The 22002-nt window shown below is 40.7% G+C and overlaps 1 protein-coding gene across 5 annotated transcripts in view; it reads left to right on the plus strand.

The window, feature by feature from the left end:
- ADCYAP1R1 (ADCYAP receptor type I) overlaps positions 1-22002 on the plus strand; it is a 373008-nt gene that overhangs the window by 296184 nt on the left and 54822 nt on the right. For all 5 annotated transcript variants that reach the window (XM_075587966.1, XM_075587968.1, XM_075587967.1 and 2 more), the window contains one exon: positions 4352-4443. In XM_075587966.1, the coding sequence (XP_075444081.1) occupies positions 4352-4443 (92 nt within the window). The remainder of the gene's footprint in view (positions 1-4351; positions 4444-22002) is intronic.

The following is a 22002-nucleotide window of genomic DNA, read 5'->3' on the forward strand; positions in this document are numbered from 1 at the left end:
ACAGCCATGTGATTTTAAGGATTTTTAAGTGATTTTAAGGATGTGACGTACCTCCCTTGGAGATGACCTTTAAAAAAAAAAAGAGACGGGCACATTTTACAGCGTCCAATCGAACTGGAGCTGTACCATTTGACCATAAAATTTGACATCACAGGCCCTACTGCTGCGACACACTTTATTCGAGCAAATACCCAGTATGTACCTGGCAGATACCTGGAATGCGCCGCTCCTCACCTCTGATAAGCCCCGTTGCGTATGCCTTCCCAGCCATGGTTCATGCCTGGCTGATGGGCGGCTGATCTGTTAAATGATAATTATTAGGATTTAATAGGCTGCAATGCTTCGCGTGTCTACCAGATGGCATAAATTCATGAATTGTAATGCAGTATATATATATATATAGTGTGCAGTATTGCAGCCAGCGGGAATAAAATGCTTCAATCCCTGCCTGGAAAATAACGCAATGCACTCGGGCAGAAAACAGTCACAAACCTCAATACACCCGAGTATACCCGAATTCGTGGGACTAGCCGAGCTCGAATAAAATGTGTCGCCAGTGTATATAAGGCCTGTACATCTCACTTTACCTCAAGAAGCCGGCGCGAGAACATCCTGTACTGGATTTACCATTGGGTTTTGGATTAACAGATGAAGAAAGAAGATTAAAGAAAAAAAGAAAATAATGACAGATGAAGAAAGAAGACGGTGATAGAAGATACTTGATGCTGGTCTTCAAGGGTGATGGCGTTGGATTGTGGGTGATGACGTTGCGGTATGAGTGATTGCAGATAAAACGGGATTCAGAGGGTGAAGACTTCTAAAGGTAAGTCAAATATTGAATGTATGTAAATGTTTTTTTTCAGATTTTGTCATTATATTTATTTATTTATTTTTATGTTTTTGATTGCCCATTGACTGATAATGTATTAATCTGTGCCCCTTTATGGTACAGATAAATACAGTGACAGCCAATGCATTTTTTGGCAAATGCTTGTTTTGAATTGATTGTAATTTTTTCTATTTGATTTTATTGTTTGGATTCAATTGTTTGGAATTTGTATGGCTTGTTTTAGTACATTTTAGGATTGGTTAGCGTTTTAAATTAATTATTTGTTTTGTTGGCTACTGGTTTAAATTCATTAATTGTTTTGTTGGCTAGTGCTTTATATTTATTAAATTGATTGGTTGGCTAGTGCTTTTATTTATTAATTGGTTGGCTAGTGCGTTTATTTATTTAATTGGTTGGCTAGTGCTTTTATTTCTTGAATTGGGGTGTTTTGGTGCTTGTGTATATCTTTTATTATTTTGTATTGTTGGCCTTCATGCGTTTTTATTAGGTTGACCATTGACTGCTATAGTGGCTTATCATGCCCATATTGTATAGGTATGATGTACCACTATGCCATCAATGGGTAGAGGATTGGTATAGTGGTCCCGAGTTGGGTGGTTAGGCCTCCCATTTGGGTAGCGGGGCAGGGTGGGTTAATCCCTTAATTACTATAGCGGTTATTAACCTCTAAGGTGATTAAGGGATTAGGGGCCATTAGATTGTATTCTTTCTGGCAACGGAGGACATGGACCTGGAGTGTGCTGATGAGGAAACCCTTCATGATGGCAGTGGTAAGTAGAATGTTTTATTTACTTTATGCTGGCTTCCTAATGTTTGATTTTATAATGGGCAAATGTGCTATTATCCATATCTGGATAATAGTTATTTTGCCCATTACTGTACTGTATGTGTTGGGCGGGGGGAGGTTAGGAGGATGTATGTATTTCAATGTATTGCACAAAAAAACCTTTTGCCACAGGATTGGTACCGTAGGCCAGCAGGGACCACCTGAGGGCCCCCAGACACCTGTGGGGACCATATGAGGACCCACGGACACTGCAGGGACTACCCGAGGGCCCACAGACATCCACAGGGACCACCTGAGAACCCACGGACACCCGCTGGGAAAACGCAAGGGCACACAGACACCTGGGGGGACCACCTGAGGACCCCTGGACACCTGCAGGGACCACTGAGGGCCCATAGACACCCGTGGGGACCACCTGTGGACCCCCGGAGACCCGCGGCCTCTGATATCAATCATGTGGGGGTAGAGGAGGTGGGTATTAGTTTTTGGTGTGTTTTTAATGTTTATTTTTGGTAGCAGCTATTTTAATATACATTTTAATACTAGTGTAGATGAACCGCATTGATTTGATTTCTGGGGACCACCTGCTTCCCGAGATACAGGCCCCGTTATGGGATGCTGGTATCTCCTATGCATTTAAATGTCCTGCGTCACGTGACCATGGGAATACAATGCATAGGAGATACCGGCACCCCATAACGGTTCCTGTATCCCAGAAAGCAGGGGGTCCCGGACCAAAAATCAACACGGTTCTGCTCCGGAGACCCCCTGCTCATCTACACGTATTAAATTTTTTATTAAAAAACATTATTTTCGGGGGGAAATTTGCTCAGGGAGAGGCGGTTCTCTCTGAGCAGCTCTCTCTGCAGCTGAAAGAAATCGCTGGGTAAGGCCTTTTCAGAGATGTGATCTTTACATCGCCGGCTACTCGCCCATTTTGGGAAACTATCACAGATTATCAAGGCTTTCTGAATACAGTGAGAGCAATGCTCAAAAAACTGGTGGATTAAATGGCCCAGTGATTTTTTTTATGAACGCTTATAACATAGGCCCCAAAGTGTTTATACTGTACTCACAGGTTTATGCTGGTATATTGTACATGCAGCTTTATACTGGTGTATTGCACACCCGGTTTTAGGCTGGTATACTGTACACACAGGTTTAGGCTGGTGTACTCTACACACAGGTTTAGGCTGGTATACGACACACACAGGTTTAAGCTGGTATACTGTACACACAGTTTTAGGTTTGTATATTGCACACACAGTTTTAGGCTTGTATATGGCACACACAGGTTTAGGCTGGTATACTGCACACACAAGTTTAGACTGGTACTGTATACTGTACTCACAGGTTTAGGCTGGTATACTGTACACACGTTTAGGCTGGCATTCTTTACTCACAGTTTTAGACTGGTATACTGTACACACAGTTTTAGGCTGGTATACTGTACACACAGTTTTAGGCTGGTATACTGTACACACAGTTTAAGGCTGGTATACTGTACACACAGTTTTAGGCTGGTATACTGTACACACAGTTTTAGACTGGTATACTGTACACACAGTTTTAGGCTGGTATACTGTACACACAGTTTTAGGCTGGTATACTGTACACACAGTTTTAGGCTAGTATTCTGTACAAAGGTTTAGGCAGGAATACTGTACACACAGGTTTATGCTGGTATACAGTACATACAGTTTTAGACTGTATGCTGTACTCACAGTTTTAGGCTTGTGTACTGTACACACAGTTTTAGGCTGTATACTGTACTTACAGAAAGAGACAGGCTCCAGGGCACACACAAACTGATCCTGATCGCTTGCTTGATCAAACAAAAATAAAAATTGTGGTCCCAATGTAGAAAAAAAGTGAAAAATCTTTATTGCAGCATACAAAAGTGAACAGTATAAAACCTCCCACGCGTTTCAACCAATGACTGGTCTTTCTCAAGGAGTGAGAGTTATGCTGGTATACTGTACTCACAGTTTTAGGCTGGTATAGAAGCTTTTTCATCTTGTATGATTCTTTTAAATCAAATTTACTAATACTGTTTAGAATGTACTGTAGTGGACAGTCTATTTTCTTTAATGTGGTGCAATTATGTGACAAAAACATTACTGCAGATGTATCAAAAGGAAAACTCCTATTGATGTCATTGTATTTCTTTCTTTGATACACGAGTGCAGTTGTTTTGTCCCTTAATTGTACCACTTTTGCTTTAATACACATGAGCCATTATTTTCAGAAAAATATTCTTATGGAAACACTGAACAACTTGTAGGCCCACATACAGTAAGTATGAATTAATTTGAGATAAATGGGTTGGAAAAGCACTACACTACTACTACAGTATAGAACAGTTTGCTATTAAAGTTGAATTGTAGTTAATAGTAAGGCAGGGATTGTTTGTTTGCCAAACATGAGGGCATATTTGAAGGATTGAGCAAAATTGTAACTACAGCATAGAACAAGTGTTAGCTCGTGCAGATAATGTACATTTTCTCATTTATATTGCCTGAAAACCAGCCTACTTTAATACTGTGAGTAATTATGAAAATAATATGTATTTAAAAAAAAATCAGCATTTTATATTTATTGTTAAACTCTGCAAGTTTATGCAAATTACCAAAAGTCACAAAAATCTACATTGTTCTTCTGTGTAGTCTATAAAAACATTTAAGTCAGGATTTACATTTCTTTCTTATCTGCAGATCAACTTTGTGCTGTTTGTCGGCATTATTATAATACTTGTGCAGAAGCTCCAGTCCCCTGATATAGGAGGCAATGAATCCAGTATATATTTGTAAGTATATTAACTTTCATAAAACCCAAACTCAGATCAAGTGTAATATACACATATTGGTAGAATTAAGATGCACTGATATACAGTACTGTAGATTGTCCGTTTTTGGCACTGATCCTTTCAAGAGTGTTCTGAAATCTAATAATATACCAGAAAACGTAGTACTTTATCTGATTTTTCAATTTACTGTAATAATGTTCACATAAATTATAATTTAATTGAACTGAAAGTGTACAGTATTTGGTTTGTGATTGTTATGTGATGCAGGTGTTCTGTGCTAATAAAGAATGCAGGTCCATATTTACAAAGCAATGTTGTTCCATATCACAGCTTTTGGCACCAGAAACCACCTACCAACCCACTGAAGTGCTGAAAGGTGTCTTATGGAATAGTATCACTTAATAAATATAGGCTATAATATTAACATTAATAATCATCTTCAGAGAAAATTTCGCTTGATAGAAACCCTGTACAATACAACAGTTAAAAAAAAAGTTGTTTCACATTTATTTTATGCCAAATCCCTAATCCCATTTCAAATTTGTTACGTAAACATGTCATTGTTTTTCTTGTTATGCAGCTATTTTATTTGAAACGTTTGCATAGTACATTCCATTATTTTACCTTCTGTTAATTGGAAATTCAGTTTACACCAATAAAAACTTTGTTGACATTTTTCAAACATATGTTTCACACTCATATGTACAATATATCATGTTAGGACTTCAGAAAGTACAGAGACACCATTCTGTCGTATTGTAAATACAATACATTTATGCAAACTAGTTGCTCTTTAATATGCATACTTCCTGTGGATTAATGGATTTCTAATAAATTTAATGTAAGCAAGATAATCTTAAAAATACCCAAAGTCTCATATGGTCAAATCAATCAATAGAGATGGGCGAATCCGCCCAAATCCGTTTCACGGATTTTCGCTGACGTAACCCCCAAAATCTCTTCTGCGGTGTCAAAACCGCAAACGGATTTGGCCGGTTTCAATCCGCGCAAATTCATCAAAAACCGCCATTGGATACAACGCGTGGATGGATTTATAGAATTCAATCAGTGGATTCAGGATTCCGTTGGCGGAATTCTTATAAATCCACCATCGGATTGCCGAATACATGGATTGGATGCTAGAAATTCGTCCACGGGTTGTGGAATCCGTGGAGTGCATTGGTAATAATAATACAAAATACGCAAAACGTGAATCGCCCTTTTTCAGATTGATACTCTGAAATCCACAGAACACACCAACCAATCCGCTGAGGATCCTAATCCGTCCCGAGAATTTGCCCATCTCTATTGGCTACATGTTTTCTCATGATATCATCTTTTTATTTTTGTCAGCCAGCTTACCATGTGCAGATTTTAAAATAGCATGAATGATAGAGGTGAACACAACGGTGACTGAAATCAGAATCCACCAGAGCCTTACATCCCCAAACCAAAACCCTGAAGTTTTTTAGAACCAAAAACAAACACCAAAAACTAATTAAAAATAAAACCAGAGCACCAGGACAGATTCCTATTTCAAAGTCTTTCTTGCCTTTATTTATTTTAAGTTTTTCAGTTATAATTTTTGTTTCCTTATGATGTTGTTTATATTATTTTATACTTATTTGAAGCATTATTTTATTTTGAGATTTGGTAGAGTTTTGTCAAAACCAGAATAAACACAGAAACACTTATTTATTTTTAGAATCAAAACTGAGTCCAAAACCAAAACACAAACTTTTTAGAACAAAGAAAAAAAACAAAATGCACGAATGAAAGTGCCAACCCTTAACAAATGACCATATTTGTTCTATATTAGGATACTAATGTCCTACAGGAGAGGTGCAGCTGACAGTTTTAGACCACTTGCCTTGTAAAATCTGTGGCTTTCTCACGGTAACTCGTGAGCTGGTCCACAGAAGGCTGTAATGGCCCATTGGAGTACCACAGCGGGAGTCCCTGCATCCGAATGGGACTCGCAGCCCGATAAGATTCACACAGTGTGAGTCCCATTCAGATGCAGGGACCCCCGCTGTGTTAATTCAATGGGCCATTTGTCTGACTGCAGAAATCTCGCAGCATGATGCAGAAATCTCGCAGCATTGGATGGATTTTAGTGCAGAATTCTCAAGGCAAGTGGTCTAAAACCGGGCAGCTGCAGCTGTATGTATTGATTCCTCATTAAAGTGCATGTATGTGCATGCGCAGCGTTACATACAGGTGTTGCAGACATTATCACACCGGTTATCACAACATAATGCGTTACCACAGTTGAACATTTGAATGCATTGTTATGCAGTAGGCAATTCAATTAAATGGATCTGCAAGTTCTAAATTGCACGATTTTGCTAACAGGCGCAATAAGGTGTGCTACATCTGTACAATTATCATCTTTTTGGGAAATGCAAAGCATTTTATGCATGAATTAATTACTTGTATTCCTATACAAGTTTTCTGGAAATTAGTGTCAATATTGGTGGATCTGAGTGTATATTTGTGTGGATCTGAGTGTGTACATAAGATTCTTTTCATTTCTACAAATAAAACAAAAAGTCCTTATTATAGCCATGTAGCAAATTATAATGACCATGTGTATTGCATTTGGACTCAATCACATCTGAACAAAAGCAAGCCATCAAACTGTTTAACTTGACAAGCACTTCAGCCATTGTGCTACTTAGAGAAGCATCATTGTTTACTTCTTAAGCATTTTTCCTATACGTAGAGCTGACAAAATCTAAGAAAAACGCATACAGATGCAGCCACGAGCATTACAACTCTTGCATTGGAAATTCTGGAGCAGTCTCACAGTAAATGCCTCAACATTCCCTCAACATTTCTGTGAGATTCTTAATGGCCCATCGGTTAAACACAGCAGGGGTCCCTGCAGTCCCATTCAGTTTGATATATATATATCCTAATATATATACACAATATATATTGTGATGCCCACACCATGTTTTAGCATCTTTTAGTCCCAGATAAAGGCAGGAAACGTTGTACTTCTCTTACATGGGGTTTATTTACAGGGATTAAATCATATGCTAATAGGCCCACCGTCCCTTTAAATCAAAACAACACATAAAAATAACTCCTATTCCCTTTAGGGAAAGCTAACTACACCATAGCTTTTGCCCTCACTTACTGCATGGCCAGCTAAGCTGGTTCCCAAGCCAAAACATGCCCTGACATATGCAACAAGGTAACACAGTCTCTGCATACAACAATAAAGTGTTTTTGCTAATCTGTCAGTCCTTTGGAGCAGATGTCCCTGCTTCAGCACGGTCTCTCATCGTTTTTTCCTAGGGGAACCCAGCACCACGTTGAGCCCAGAGAAACTCCTCTGTAGGTCCTCTGTAACCAGCTTCCGTAGCTGGAGAGCACTTTTATTGACCCCCCTTCTCTGTGGAAAACAATATCTCTCTGTGCATGGCATCTTTCAGTTTTTTAAAACTCTTCCTCATTCAAAACTCCATTAACAATCCGGAGTTCAGCCTTCTCAATTAGGCAGCAACTGCAATAGCCATTACAGGGAGGATTAACTCTATGTGAGCTGGAAAAGTACACTTACTGCACTTATCCAGCACCTAGAGATACCTGATGGTATCACAATATATATATATATATTGTGGCAGGATGGCGGCCTCACGGCAGTGGTCAGTAAGAGGCCAAACAATGGGTTAGGCTTTATTTCCAGTGGTGTATTCTCCATAAACACAACAGAATAATATGCACACTGTCCCTTGAAGGAAAAAAACACAAATCATAAAATAAAACCCTACTCCCCTTGGGAGACCTCCTAGACCACACAGGCCCTATCTACCGTCCTGGCCAGCTAAGCCAGTTACCAGCCACAAAAAATACCCTCGTGTTGTTAGACATATCAGTGAACAATATAAAAGTCCTTATCTGTTAGATGGTGAACTGTGTCCCATGTGAGTCCAGTCAATCCCTCTGGTCACATCAGAGCTCCGCTTCATCCTTAGGTCTGGAACGCATTTTCCATGGAGCAGGTCTGTGTCCAGCAGTTTGTTCACGCCTGTGGCAATTTTGGTTTCCTGGGTGGGATTCCCAGATGGTCCCAAGACCCTGCTCCTTATAGGCCTAGGAACCAGACCATTCAGTGTCCTGCTGGTTAGGGAAAAGTCTCTCCCTCTCTCTCTGGGGAAAAACAATCACCCTTTAGGCAGCTTCCTTCCTGCCTTTTAAACCCCCTGTTTATTCAGGAGTTCTGTCTTAATTCGCTGCACCTGCAGAAAGCCTCTCCAGGAGGAATGTACATGCCTGCATGCTGGAAAGCACTTCTCCAACATTCAGAGATATGGACTCTGTCACAATCAATATATATATATATATATATATGTCACAATATATATATATATATATATATATATATATATATATATATATATACAATGTTCGACAAACCTATACATTTGCTAGCCCCGGGCGAGTGGATTTAACCCCCGGGCGAGTAAATATTGGCCGAAGCAGCACACGTTTGGTACTAGGTGGCGAGTAGATTTTTTTGTGTGGCGAGTAGATTTTTTGGTGATTTGTCAACCACTATATATATATATATATATATATTTATATATATATATATATATATATATATATATATACACATACTCACACATTGGGTTTATAGATAATCAGCATCATTATACAACACAGCGTTTTCTATATCAGTTTATTATTAATTCTCACACACTCCTCTACCCACTCTCTATTGCTCTCCTTCTCTATCTATCATCCCCTCTCCATTCCCCACTATTTTTCTCACCCATCTTCCCCCTCTTTCTCTTTCCCGTCTCCCCCCTTCGTCTCTCTTAGTTCTTTCTTCTGCCTTTCCCCTACTCAATCTCAACCTATCTCACTCCCTCCCGCATCCTCTCTATCATTCTCTTTCTCCATCTCTTTCCCTTTATTCTTTCCCTCTTCCCTCACTCTCTCTCTTCTCTCTACACCCGTTTCCTCTCTATCCCCCTCTCTACGCTCCTCTCTCTCTCTCTCTCTCTCTCTCTCCCACTCTCTCCTGTATCCTTCCTCTTCTCTCTCTCCCCTTTTCTCAATCCTATCTCTCTCTTCCCCCCTCACTCCTTTCCCTCTCTCCTGCCTGTACCCCACTATTCCCCTTCTCTCTATTTCCACTGCCTCCCTTTCTGCCCTCTCCCTCTTCTCCCTCACTCTTTTTCTCACACCTTTCTCACACTCTCTCTCCTTCTCCGCATCTCCCTCTCCCCCTTTCATGCTTCCCACCCTTTTACACCCGCCACTCTCACACACGTCTTCCCCTCTCTCACTCATGTCCCCTCCTCTCACACACACCCCTCTTACACATACCCACACACACACTAACCTCTTTCTCACCCCCTCTGTCACGGTAGACCAGGTCTTATCTACACATTAATACCGGGATTCTGGACTGAGCACACAAGTTGAGTAAAATAAATTGTAATTTATTTCATTTCAGACTGACACACAAATCTTCACAATATACACTCAATAAAACACTTATTGGGATGGGGAAACGAAAACAAATGTCCTTGGAATTAAACAAAGTCTCTGGGCACCCTTGCACGCATGCATGTGGGTGTGCAAAAGGATCCGTGTAGCAGTTCCTGGCTAGGGCGCAACTTGCCAGCCCTATATATGAGCCAACAGGAAAAAGTTTGTTCAGTCCTTACAGGGTTCGTTCAGGAACCCTTGTAACAAATTCCAGAAGAGGGGGATGATCCTTGGTTACGATATTATTAACCCCTCACACTCCGGAACCGCTGATGCTGGAACTTGTTGAATCATTGTTAAAATCAGGTGAATCTGACTGGGACTGGGCTGCAGGCATTTTTATAGGGTTAAGGGTCCTATACCTAACATACACACCCAATCCCTTCCATGGGAAAACATTTTCCCCCTATCCCAGACTTGCCAGTAGTTCATAGCATGGGCAGAAGTGGCTTCCTGGTTTGCACAGAGCATGTGTCAACTTGACACCTAAGCTGCTTAGCATACTGGGTCCAACTTCTTACCTGGCGATAGTAAGTCTGGAGTTTGTCTACCAAGTATGAATGGCCCCTCCTGCATACCAGGATCTGATACTCAGGCATATCCTGGACACTTTAACACCTAGCCTCTCTGAGGCTTTTCAAATTCGGATTTCTCATAGACACAGGGGCACCAACTTAGCAGAGTGCCCTTTGAAACCCAAAGATGAAAAGCCCTCAGCTCAAGTTCCCTTAACATATTTACATGTTAATATATTCCTTGCAGGAAAATCTTCCTGCCTGTACTTTAATAACACCAGTACAATACAGTTTATTTATAAACGTATGTTCTGCTTATGCTACTATTATAAACCTTATATGTATGTGTATGGCTTCTTTTTACTTAGCTGCACTCCAAAAATTAGAGTGCTAGCTCTTTCCAAGGGTGTTAGCTCCTTAATTGAATGTGCTTTGATTGGGGATCACAGGCACACGCCAGCACTGAAACACACTTTATTTTTTATATGTTGTTTCTACTGAATTAACAATATAAAACAAATATGTAGGTGTGTCATATTTCTTCAGCTAACGGGGATCCAAAATTTAGATTGCTAGCTCACTCCTAGTGCCACAAATACAATTAGCACATTTCACATACTGTACATCCAGTTACCTTCAGCTACTGCACCGACACACTTTATTCGAGCAAATACCCAGTATGTACCTGGCAGATACCTGGAATGCGCCGCTCCTCACCTCTGACAAGCCCCGTTGCGTTTGCCTTCCCAGCCTGGGTTCATGCCTGGCTGACGGGCGGCTGATCTGTTAAATGATAATGATTAGGATTTAATAGGCTGCAATGCTTCGCGTGTCTACCAGATGGCATAAATTCATGAATTGTAATGCAGTATACAGTATATATATATACTGTGCAGTATTGCAGCCAGCGGGAATAAAATGCTTCAATCCCTGCCTGGAAAATACCTCAATGCACTCGGGCAGAAAACAGTCACAAACCTCAATACACCCGGGTATACCCGAATTCGTGGGACTAGCCGAGCTCGAATAAAGTGTGTCGCCAGTGTAGCTTTAGAGCTGCCAAACAGGGACACAAATAATAGTGTTGGGGAAAACATGATAATAGGGGGACAATACATTTTAACCCCTTCAGTTCCAACAGGGCTTAGGGTTAATAGCGGTGATGTAGGCGAAAACATGTCAGTGTGGTGAACATACAGTTAACCCCTTCCGTCCCAACATGATTTAGGGTTAATTGCGGGGGTGTAGGGGAAAACAGGGGATTATGGGGATAATACATTTTAACCCCTTCACTCCCAACAGGGTTTAGGGTTAACCAGCCAGGTATAATGGCTTTATTATTGGCCTGGTTAACCCCTCTTGCCACACCCTCTCACACACTTCCTCCATTTTACACATACAAACACAAATACACAAACACACACACTACCCTCTCTCTCACCCACTCTCACACATACTCCCCCTTCTCTCACATACCTACTCTCCACCCTCTCTCACACACACACACGCACGCACGCACGCACACACACACACACACACACACTCCTTCCCGTTCCCTCATCTCATCCCCTCTCCCCTCATACACAAACTTTACCTCCTCCCTTACCCCCTGCTCAAACACTATCCCCTGCACTTGCCTGGCAGAGCATCCATGCTTGCTGTCGGCTCTTCTCCTCCATATGGTACGCCACACTTTGAATTGTGGGGCTTGATTATTCAGTGATTAGTAGCTGTGAATGACCTCCGAAAACTGAATAGTTATTTTCCACAATGCATAGCGCAGCGCTCCCCATGAGAACATTCTGCATTTGGCTTCCGGCACCACATCGGTTCTCAGAACCGGTAACCATTTTAACAACCTGTAATGGACAACTGGTGCAAACTCTCTGAATATCAGCATATTTATGGTGTACCAATCCATTTATTATTTTTGTACAGCACCCTATAGTTACTCTGATAGCAGCGCCCTCTTCAGTAATCTGGTTTGTACTAGTTAATTGTGGGCCCCAATCCCTTCACACACACACATATACATAACATTTATATATAAATAGTATATAGCAAGGAACAGTGAGCACTCCGTCAGGTCAGTCAAAAGGGTGGGTGCAGATCCTGTATAATAAAATAGGTAATACGCTACCGTGTTGACGAATATTAAAGGCAGCACTCCAAAGGCTGGTCAAAAAATATATTGTAATTTAACAAGACATCATTCCAACATTTCGGTCCGCGTGCGGGACCTTTATCAAGGTGATGTGCTTACAAAGTGAACATGAACACATATAAATACCTACAAAGACCTATAACAAACAGGTGCAACATATATCAATGATTAAGTAGTACTTAACATACAATATGATTGCCTCTCACATACCTGCCAAGACTCCAGCGTTGCCTGAAACGCAAGGACCCGCACGTGTGGTGAAACGCACCCACTGCGCATGCGTGGGTCAGAGGTGAACAGCAAGAACCTCCGTCGCATGTACCTCAATCTGAGAGGGCGCCTGAGGCTAATGGAACGCATGACAGGCCAATGGAACGTGATCTGCATGTGCGAGCTTTTTGAGAGGGAAGGAAATAAATAATGAATGCGTCTGCAGGAGAAATGCTCGATCGCGATGTAGGTGCAACTGCGCATGCTCAAACTGCTGAATTGCGCTAATGGGCAAGAGAACACTGCAGGGCAGTCAGGTTAAGTGCAGAAAACGGGCTGGATGGGAATATGCATCCCTGGTAGACTAAATTATGCCCTATTACTGTGCCTGACAATGCCTGAAAGTGCCCAAAGTTGTTGCAAAAAGCATGTACCACCAACCCCAGGGGGCTAATAAAATTGAGAGGAATATCGAATAAATGTATGAAGTCAGATGGTTGCACATAACTGAAACACACAAAGTGCAGAAGTATAAAAACAGTGAAAAAATAAATAATAAATATGTACATATATGATGCGGTGAGCTGGCATGATCAAATCCAAATAGATACAGTGTATCTTGCAAGATAGCTGGTATCAGGAGCTAGTGAACAAAAAACAGTCTGTGAAGATAATCAGTTCATAATGTGACTGATAAGTGGCAGATTGCCACTAAAGCTACTTAGTCCATGAGAGGCATCTTATAAAGCAAAACTATGTCCTGGGATAAAGGAGGCAAGACATAACGCGTAGCGGTGAAGTGAATTAACCCAGAGCATTAAAAGTCACATGATCCAGAACCGGCATCTGATCCACTGTTGGTAAAACATACCTAGAGTGCAGTGGGAATAAAAGGCAATTGAATCACATAGAAAGTAAGATAAATGTGCGACAATAATATCGGCAAATATTGAATAATTGACCGAAATGACATTCCTGTGCTGGAAACGTTAAAAGTCCTATTATGGACAGGAACACAGTACATGCGCACAAACCAAACCAGTACAGTAAACACAGTCAAATAGACTCCAATCCTGGGGACGATAAGTCACCTAATGTGGACGAATCAATGACTGGACAACCTAGTTATAGGAAACAGCTCAGTGTGAAGTCCTCGTTTAGCCCACGTGGACTGAGTGTGTCCAAACTGTAGATGGTTCCTCCTTCCAGTTGAAGTAAAGCTCTATTGCGGTCCCCTCCTCTCGGAGATGCATGGATCTGTGCAATCGCATGCAGCGCAGGGTTGCTAGGCTATGCTTCATTGCTTTGAAGTGACGAGCCACTGGTTGTTGGGTTAAATTTTCTTTGTTCTCTGTGTCCATTAGAGCCTTTCTAATGGCAGATCGGTGAAGACTCAGTCTTTCCTTTAACATGCGTATATTCTTGCCTATATAGTAGAGCCCACATGGGCATCTGATGAAGTAGATGACAAATTTTGAGTCACAATTCAAAAAGTATTTGATTTGGATACGATGTCCCTGATGAGGGTGTGGGTATGTTTTGCCAAGTACCATGTATTGGTAATTAACACAACCCCTGCATTTGTACACTCCCATCGGTCTGTTGAGCCAGGACTGTTTTTTGGCATATTTCGAAACAGGATCTGCTTTTGTGAGGATGTCACCCAGATTGCGACCCCTGCGATAACAAAACCTTTGCAGTTCCTTGAAAAATTGTCCAATTTGTTCATCCTTTGCCAGAATGTGGGTATGGTGCAGAATACTCTGTTTAATGTAGCTAGATACCGTGGTGTAAGTGCTCTTAATATTGAAGAGGTTATCGTATGCCTTGATGGTTTGTGGTTGTAGCAGGGTTGATCTTTGTATGTTTTTAGCATCCTGTAAAGCCATGGTCACCTCCTGATAGTCATATCCACGTTCCAGAAAATAGTCTTTCATTTCCTCCAAAGCTACCTCCAACCTAGAGGGATCACTTGTAATTCTTATAATTCTTAAGAACTGTGAAAAAGGCAAGCCCTTCTTCATAGGTACTGGATGGTGACTGGATGCCAATAGCAAGGTGCTTTTATCTGTGATTTTCCTATAAATCCTCGTTGCCAAATGCCCATTATCTTTGTAGACTACTGTGTCAAGGAATGCTACTTCAACTCTACTAAAGCTAAGTGTAAAGCGTATTGTAGAGGGTAGACTGTTTAATATGTCAACAAATGCCAATAATTCTAACTCTGACCAGAGAAGAAACAGGTAATCAATGTAGCGAAAAAGTCTGGTAATATGTTTATTGAACTGCTTATTTTCAAAAAAAATGTTTTTGTTCATAAGAGTCCATGAACAAATTTGCATATGATGGGGCCATATTAGACCCCCATCGCGGTCCCCATGAGCTGTAGATAAAAATTATTTTCGAATTTGAAATAATTTTTGTGTAAGATCACGTCCATTAATAACAGCAAAAAATCAGGGGGAGGGCCAGTAAATGTGTCGAAGCTCAAAAGATGTTCTCTTCTTGCCTCAATACCTTCAGCATGATTGATGTTTGAATACAAACTTGCGACATCCATGGTAGCCAAAATTACATCATCAGTGATGTCAGTAAGGATACTTAATTGATTAATAAAATCTGTCGTATCCTTTATTTATGTTTTCATTTTCGCAACCATGGGCTGAAGGAAGAAATCTATGTATTGGGAAATGGACCACGAGCTGAAATAATTGGCATTCCCGGGGGCGTTGTGATAGATTTATGGATTTTAGGTAAAATGTATATGACAGGAATGATGGGACTGGCTTGTTTGAGAAATTTACTAGTCTCCTCCGAAATCCATCTATTAGTAAGACCAAGATCTATAATGGTATCTATCTCCCTTTTGTAGCCAATTGTGGGGTCTGAGTTAAGAAGTTTGTAATGTGTGTTGACCCCTTGTTGGTTCTCAATCTCTTGTTTGTAGTAAGTATAGGGCATTACTACCACTCCACTGCCTTTATCAGCTGATCTGATGATAATGTCAGTATTTGTGCTGAGGGATTTGAGTGCTTTATATTCTTCTCTGGACAGATTAGACTAACTGGTTTTGTAATTCTTCAATTTCTCCCTGGTATCTAGTTCTATCATGTGCATGAAGGTATGAATACTATGATTATGTGTCTGAGGGTCAAAAGTGTTGCGTGGTTTGAATTTGCCAGTGAGATCAACAGGATCAACATTGGTTCTACTCCCAGTGGATCTGCTGAAAAAATCTTTAAGTTTAAATTGTCGATTGAGACAGTATAAATCAATTTCCCATTCAAAGTGATCTTGTTTGAATGTGGGTACAAAAGAGAGGCCTTTATTGAGAAGGCTGAGTTCAGCGGGTTTAAGTGTATATTTGGACATTTTGAAAACTACACACTCTATGCTTTGTGTTTGTATGTTCCTCTGGATGTCGCCTGCCTTAGTGGATATCTTGCGCTTGTGTCCACCCCTGGCTGGTGTTTTTTTGTGTTTAGAAAAAAATCTCCTCTGTCTACCTTTTGTCTGATTGGATTCGTTAATTCCCAACAACCACCTGTATTCACATCTCTCGGTATAATCAGCTTTAACCACTTTAAGTTTCTCTCTCTTATACTTAATAAGATTGTCCCTATATAAATCAATAGTGTTTTCAATTTTATCTTGCTAATCTGTGGATGTATCTGTGTCTAGTGTGTCTCCATGTTGTTTGGTGATGGTCTCTGTATTGTTCCTGATTTTCACCAATTCCTTACTAGATTGTTCAATTACTAAGATCATTAAATCAAATGAGCATTTATTAAGGATGCCTATCCATTTTTTACAAAAAATGTGGTCCCCCAGCCAATCGTTATCTGATTACTCACACGGAAGCCCCTAGGAATAAGGCCTTCGTTGTGATAATGTGAAATAGTCACACCATGTAGATAAAAATCCACCACTTTCTTCTTCAATTTAATGAGGTAATTGAACACGTCAGAAGGCTTGTCAGGTCCAAAGACAGCTTGAATGTCATCCGTATATCTAATTTGTGCGATTTCTGTATCGCTAAAACTCACCGTATCAGAGATACTTGCGAGTATGCCAGCGATATCATCAAACTCCTCCATAAGTCACCAATAAAAAGTCACGAAAATAGTCACAAGAACAATCAATGTAAACTTCAACCCTGTATGTCAGCAGAGTCAAAGGAAGCAATTAGAGGGCGCACTTGGAAAATCACAGATAAAAACACCTTGCTATTGGCATCCAGTCACCATCCAGTACCTATGAAGAAGGGCTTGCCTTTTTCACAGTTCTTAAGAGTTATAAGAATTACAAGTGATCCCTCTAGGTTGGAGGTAGCTTTGGAGGAAATGAAAGACTGTTTTCTGGAACGTGGATATGACTATCAGGGGGTGACCATGGCTTTACAGGTTGCTAAAAACATACAAAGATCGACCCTGCTACAACCACAAACCATCAAGGCTTATGATAACCGCTTCAATATTAAGAGCACTTACACCACGGCATCTAGCTAAATTAAACGGAGTATTCTGCACCATACCCACATTCTGGCAAAGGATGAACAAATTGGACAATTTTTCAAGGAACCGCCAAGGTTTTGTAATCGCAGAGGTCGCAATCTGGGTGACTTCCTCACAAAGCAGATCCTGTTTCGAAATATGCCAAAAAACAGTCCTGGCTCAACAGACCGATGGGAGTGTACAAATGCAGGGGTTGTGTTAATTGCCAATACATGGTTCTTGGCAAAACATACCCACACCCTCATCAGGGTCATCATATCAAAATCAAAGACTTTTTGAATTGTGACTCAAAATTTGTCATCTACTTCATCAGATGCCCATGTGAGCTCTACTATATAGGCAAGACTATATGCATGTTAAAGGAACGACTGAGTCTTCACCGATCTGCCATTAGAAAGGCTCTAATGGACACAGAGAACAAAGAAGATTTAACCCAACAACCAGTGGCTCGTCACTTCAAAGCAATGAAGCATAGCCTAGCAACCCTGCGCTGCATGCCGATTGCACAGATCCATGCATCTCCGAGAGGAGGGGACCGCAATAGAGCTTTACTTCAACTGGAAGGAGGAACCATCTACAGTTTGGACACACTCAGTCCACGTGGGCTAAACGAGGACTTTACACTTAGCTGTTTCCTATAACCAGGTTGTCCAGTCATTGATTCGTCCACATTAGGTGACTTATCGTCCCCAGGATTGGAGTCTATTTGACTGTGTTTACTGAACTGGTTTGGTTTGTGCGCATGAACTGCGTTCCTGTCCATAATAGGACTCTTAATGTTTCCAGCACAGGAATGTCATTTCGGTCAATTATTCAATATTTGCCGATATTATTGTCGCACATTTATCTTACTTTCTATGTGATTCAATTGCCTTTTATTCCCACTGCACTCTAGGTATGTTTTACCAACAGTGGATCAGATGCCGGTTCTGGATCATGTGACTTTTAATGCTCTGGGTTAATTCACTTCACCGCTACGCGTTATGTCTTGCCTCCTTTTTCCCAGGGCATAGTGGTTTTGCTTTATAAGATGCCTCTCGTGGACTAAGTAGCTTTAGTGGCAATCTGCCAATTATCAGCCACATAATGAACTGATTATCTTCACAGACTGTTTTTTGTTCACTAGCTCCTGATACCAGCTATCTTTCTTGCCAGATACACTGTATACATATGGATTTGATCATGCCAGCTCACCTCATCATTTATGTACATATTTATTATTTATTTTTTCACTTGTATTAGCCCCCCTGGGGTTGGTGTTACATGCTTTTTGCAACATAGCACAACTTTGGGCACTTTCAGGCATTGTCAGGCACAGTAATAGGGCATAATTTAGTCTACCAGGGATGCATATTCCCATCCAGCCCATTTTCTGCACTTAACCTGACTGCCCTGCAGTGTTCTCTTGCCCATTAGCGCTATTCAGCAGTTTGAGCATGCGCAGTTGCACCTACATCGCGATCGAGCGTTTCTCCTGTAGACGGATTCATTATTTATTTCCTTCCCTCTCAAGAGGCTCGCGCATGCGCAGTTCGCGCTCCATTGGCCTGTCATGCGTTCCATTAGCCGCAGGCACCCTCTCAGATTGAGGTACACGCAACGGAGGTTCTTGCTGTTCACCTCTGACCCACGCATGCGCAGTGGGTGCGTTTCACCACACGTGCGGGTCCTTGCGTTTCAGGCAACGCTGGAGGCTTAGCAGGTATGTGAGAGGCAATCATATTGTATGTTAAGTACTGCTTAATCATTGATATATGTTGCACCTGTTTGTTATAGGTCTTTGTAGGTATTTATATGTGTTCATGTTCACTTTGTAAGCACATCACCTTGATAAAGTTCCCGCACGCGGACCGAAACGTTGGAATGATGTCTTGTTAAATTACAATATATTTTTTGACCAACCTTTGGAGTGCTGCCTTTGATATTCGTCAACACAGTATCGTATTTCATATCTATATATATATATATATAATCCAATGCACAGCCGGCACACCATTTGCAAGTAAATAAGTTTTGGTGCTTATCCCATAAAGCAATAACAGGCCATATGATACCGGTTGCAACATGACATCAAGGGACAGCAGGCAGGTAAATATATCATACATTTTCTATATTTGATAGAAGACACAATTTGTGTCTTCTATCAAATATAGAAAGTTTATGGTTTACTTACCTGTGTGCTGTCCCTTGATGTCGTGTTGCAACCGGTATCGTATGGTCTATATATATTTATATATGTATATGTATTTGTATGTATATATATAATAAACAGGAGGCCGGCACTTCCAAGACATTTTAACGTCTAAACAAATTTTATTTAGATAATCCATGATTCAGCCATTACCTGCAGCTCTTTCTCAAGTTGGGAGTGATGAGAGGAATTAAATGTATATTTACTAAACAAAACTTGTTTCAACATTACTGTCCTGTGCCTATTAGCCGTCAGCTACTGGATCGTATGATGACCTCCTGACACCCAGGCAATTATTGCCACCAACTAATTGGTCCTTATACAATACACATTTTTATTAAGTTTTTTACATGTGAATTCCCTGCATGCGTTTTACTTTTATTTAACATTTTTATTGAAGCAGCTATTTTATGTTGAGAATTCTCAATTGAAAAGAGCCTTATTTAATATTTAATAACTCTAAATTGTATTGCATATGTCCAGCCATCTAAAAACTTCCTCTACTTCCTAATTACAACTTCTGTGACACAGTAGAACATTGTGGTCCCACCGAGCTTGATCCTGTGTTAACTGACATTCAAGTCAATATCAATTAACCCAGGATCGAGCCCTTATACCTCTTATTGGAGCAATGTGAATACCGTCCCAAGTCTTTGTCATAATGTACTCTTCCCCAGTTTGTAAACATTTGATAATAACTACTGGGCTGTACAAAATCATGCCCCTATCATGTGCATCATGACCGTGATTAGCGGTTTGAAATAGAAGGGATCAGGTCTGGATTATTGGAATCCGATACCCATGAACCTCGGGTTTCAAGCAAAATGTTGCCCAAGGCTAAATTCTCTGCACAGGATAGAGGCCAAATTAAAGTAAACACTTTTTGGTTTCCCACTCATCTAGACTCTCACCATATTTCATCCCTCTTCCTAATAGTCACCGCTCTCTTCCCCTGCACCATTTGGTAGCACATAAGCATGGGGAATGGAGAATGAGAGATGGCTGAGAAATGCAGAGGTAGGCTTGAAATAAATATTAATAATCTAATAATTAATATTTCTACATTTAGTTTAATTACATTTTTTGACTCGTTAGATGTCTGGACTTAGTATTACATAGAGATATGTCACCCATCATCTGCTTGACTCAGTTCATCAGTCCAGACTAGTTCCTCCATTTATGTTGGCACATCTGGAACTTGGTAACATTTACAGATGTAGCCAGACTTACTGTCCTCGGCACCGTGATTTTCACTGTGCCAGTGCAGCTGCAGTGTGGCTACAGATCTTGGTACATGCCCTATGTTGTCCAGAAGGATTAAAGCTGCAGAGTTCCATGCTTCTGAATGGGAACCCCGGAGAGTTAATCCTTTTGGGACATCTGCAGAGAGAGGATACTTTTTCTCATCTTTTAAAAAAAGCCGGCCCCTGTCTGCAGCCACCTTTGCTCACTGAAGTTAAGAGATGCAGGCTATATTTCCCTCCGCCTGGATGATGTAGATTCAACTACATGAAGCAATACATCATGACGTGGAGGCTATATGGCAATATATGGTCATCTACATCATCATGGGGCATGGGCAGGATGGATCGGCTGGCTAGCACTAATCTCCCATGCATAGCCAGAACATTTTAAACAAAAAGGGACATTTGCCAACATTTCGGGACTCTGGGACAAAGAAGAAAAATACAGGACTGTCCCGGCTAAATTGGGACGTCTGGTCACCCTATGTAGTCGGTGATATTTTTCTTTACCTAATTTTCGACTGAACTACAATTCCATAATGTCGATCAATTAATATATAAAGAGTAAAGCTAGTTTGGCTCTATTTATTCACTGTTTTCGATTTCAAGCATTGCATTGATTATAATTTCACTATGTATGCACTAGAGACGCCTGTGTCGATTTGAAGCATAGCACGGTCTGTCTGTCAGTAGTCTAACCGGTGCCGGCTTTGCTAGTTGTGCGTAAAAAAACTTGTGAAAAAATCATATACGTCTGTTAGTGGCATGACTCAGATTTGGAGCCTGTTATAAAACTTTTCTGAAGATGATTTTGATAACTTTTATAATATAAATGTACACTTTTGTTTAACTTTACAGTAAATAAAATGATATTAAAATATATGTTTAAGATTCTTACATACACTTGGGCCCATTTCTCAAAATTCCCCCACCTCTCACAATAAATAGATTGTTGGAGGACCACAGTATCCCCAACTTGTTTTGCAGAAAAAAAGCATGGTGTATATGTGTGTCGATGTGTATATGATTTTATATATGATACATACCGCATACACTACAGTATATGCTTCCAAGACAGACTGACAAATTGAAACAAAGTGTGCCCTACACCAAGGGTAGCCAACTCCATTACTCAAGGGCCACAAACAGGCCAGGTAATAGGGATACCGTTCTTCAACACAGGTGGCTCAATCAGTGGGTCAGTCGTTCT

The sequence above is a fragment of the Ascaphus truei genome, chromosome 2 (assembly GCF_040206685.1).
Source record: "Ascaphus truei isolate aAscTru1 chromosome 2, aAscTru1.hap1, whole genome shotgun sequence".
Lineage (NCBI taxonomy): Eukaryota > Metazoa > Chordata > Amphibia > Anura > Ascaphidae > Ascaphus > Ascaphus truei.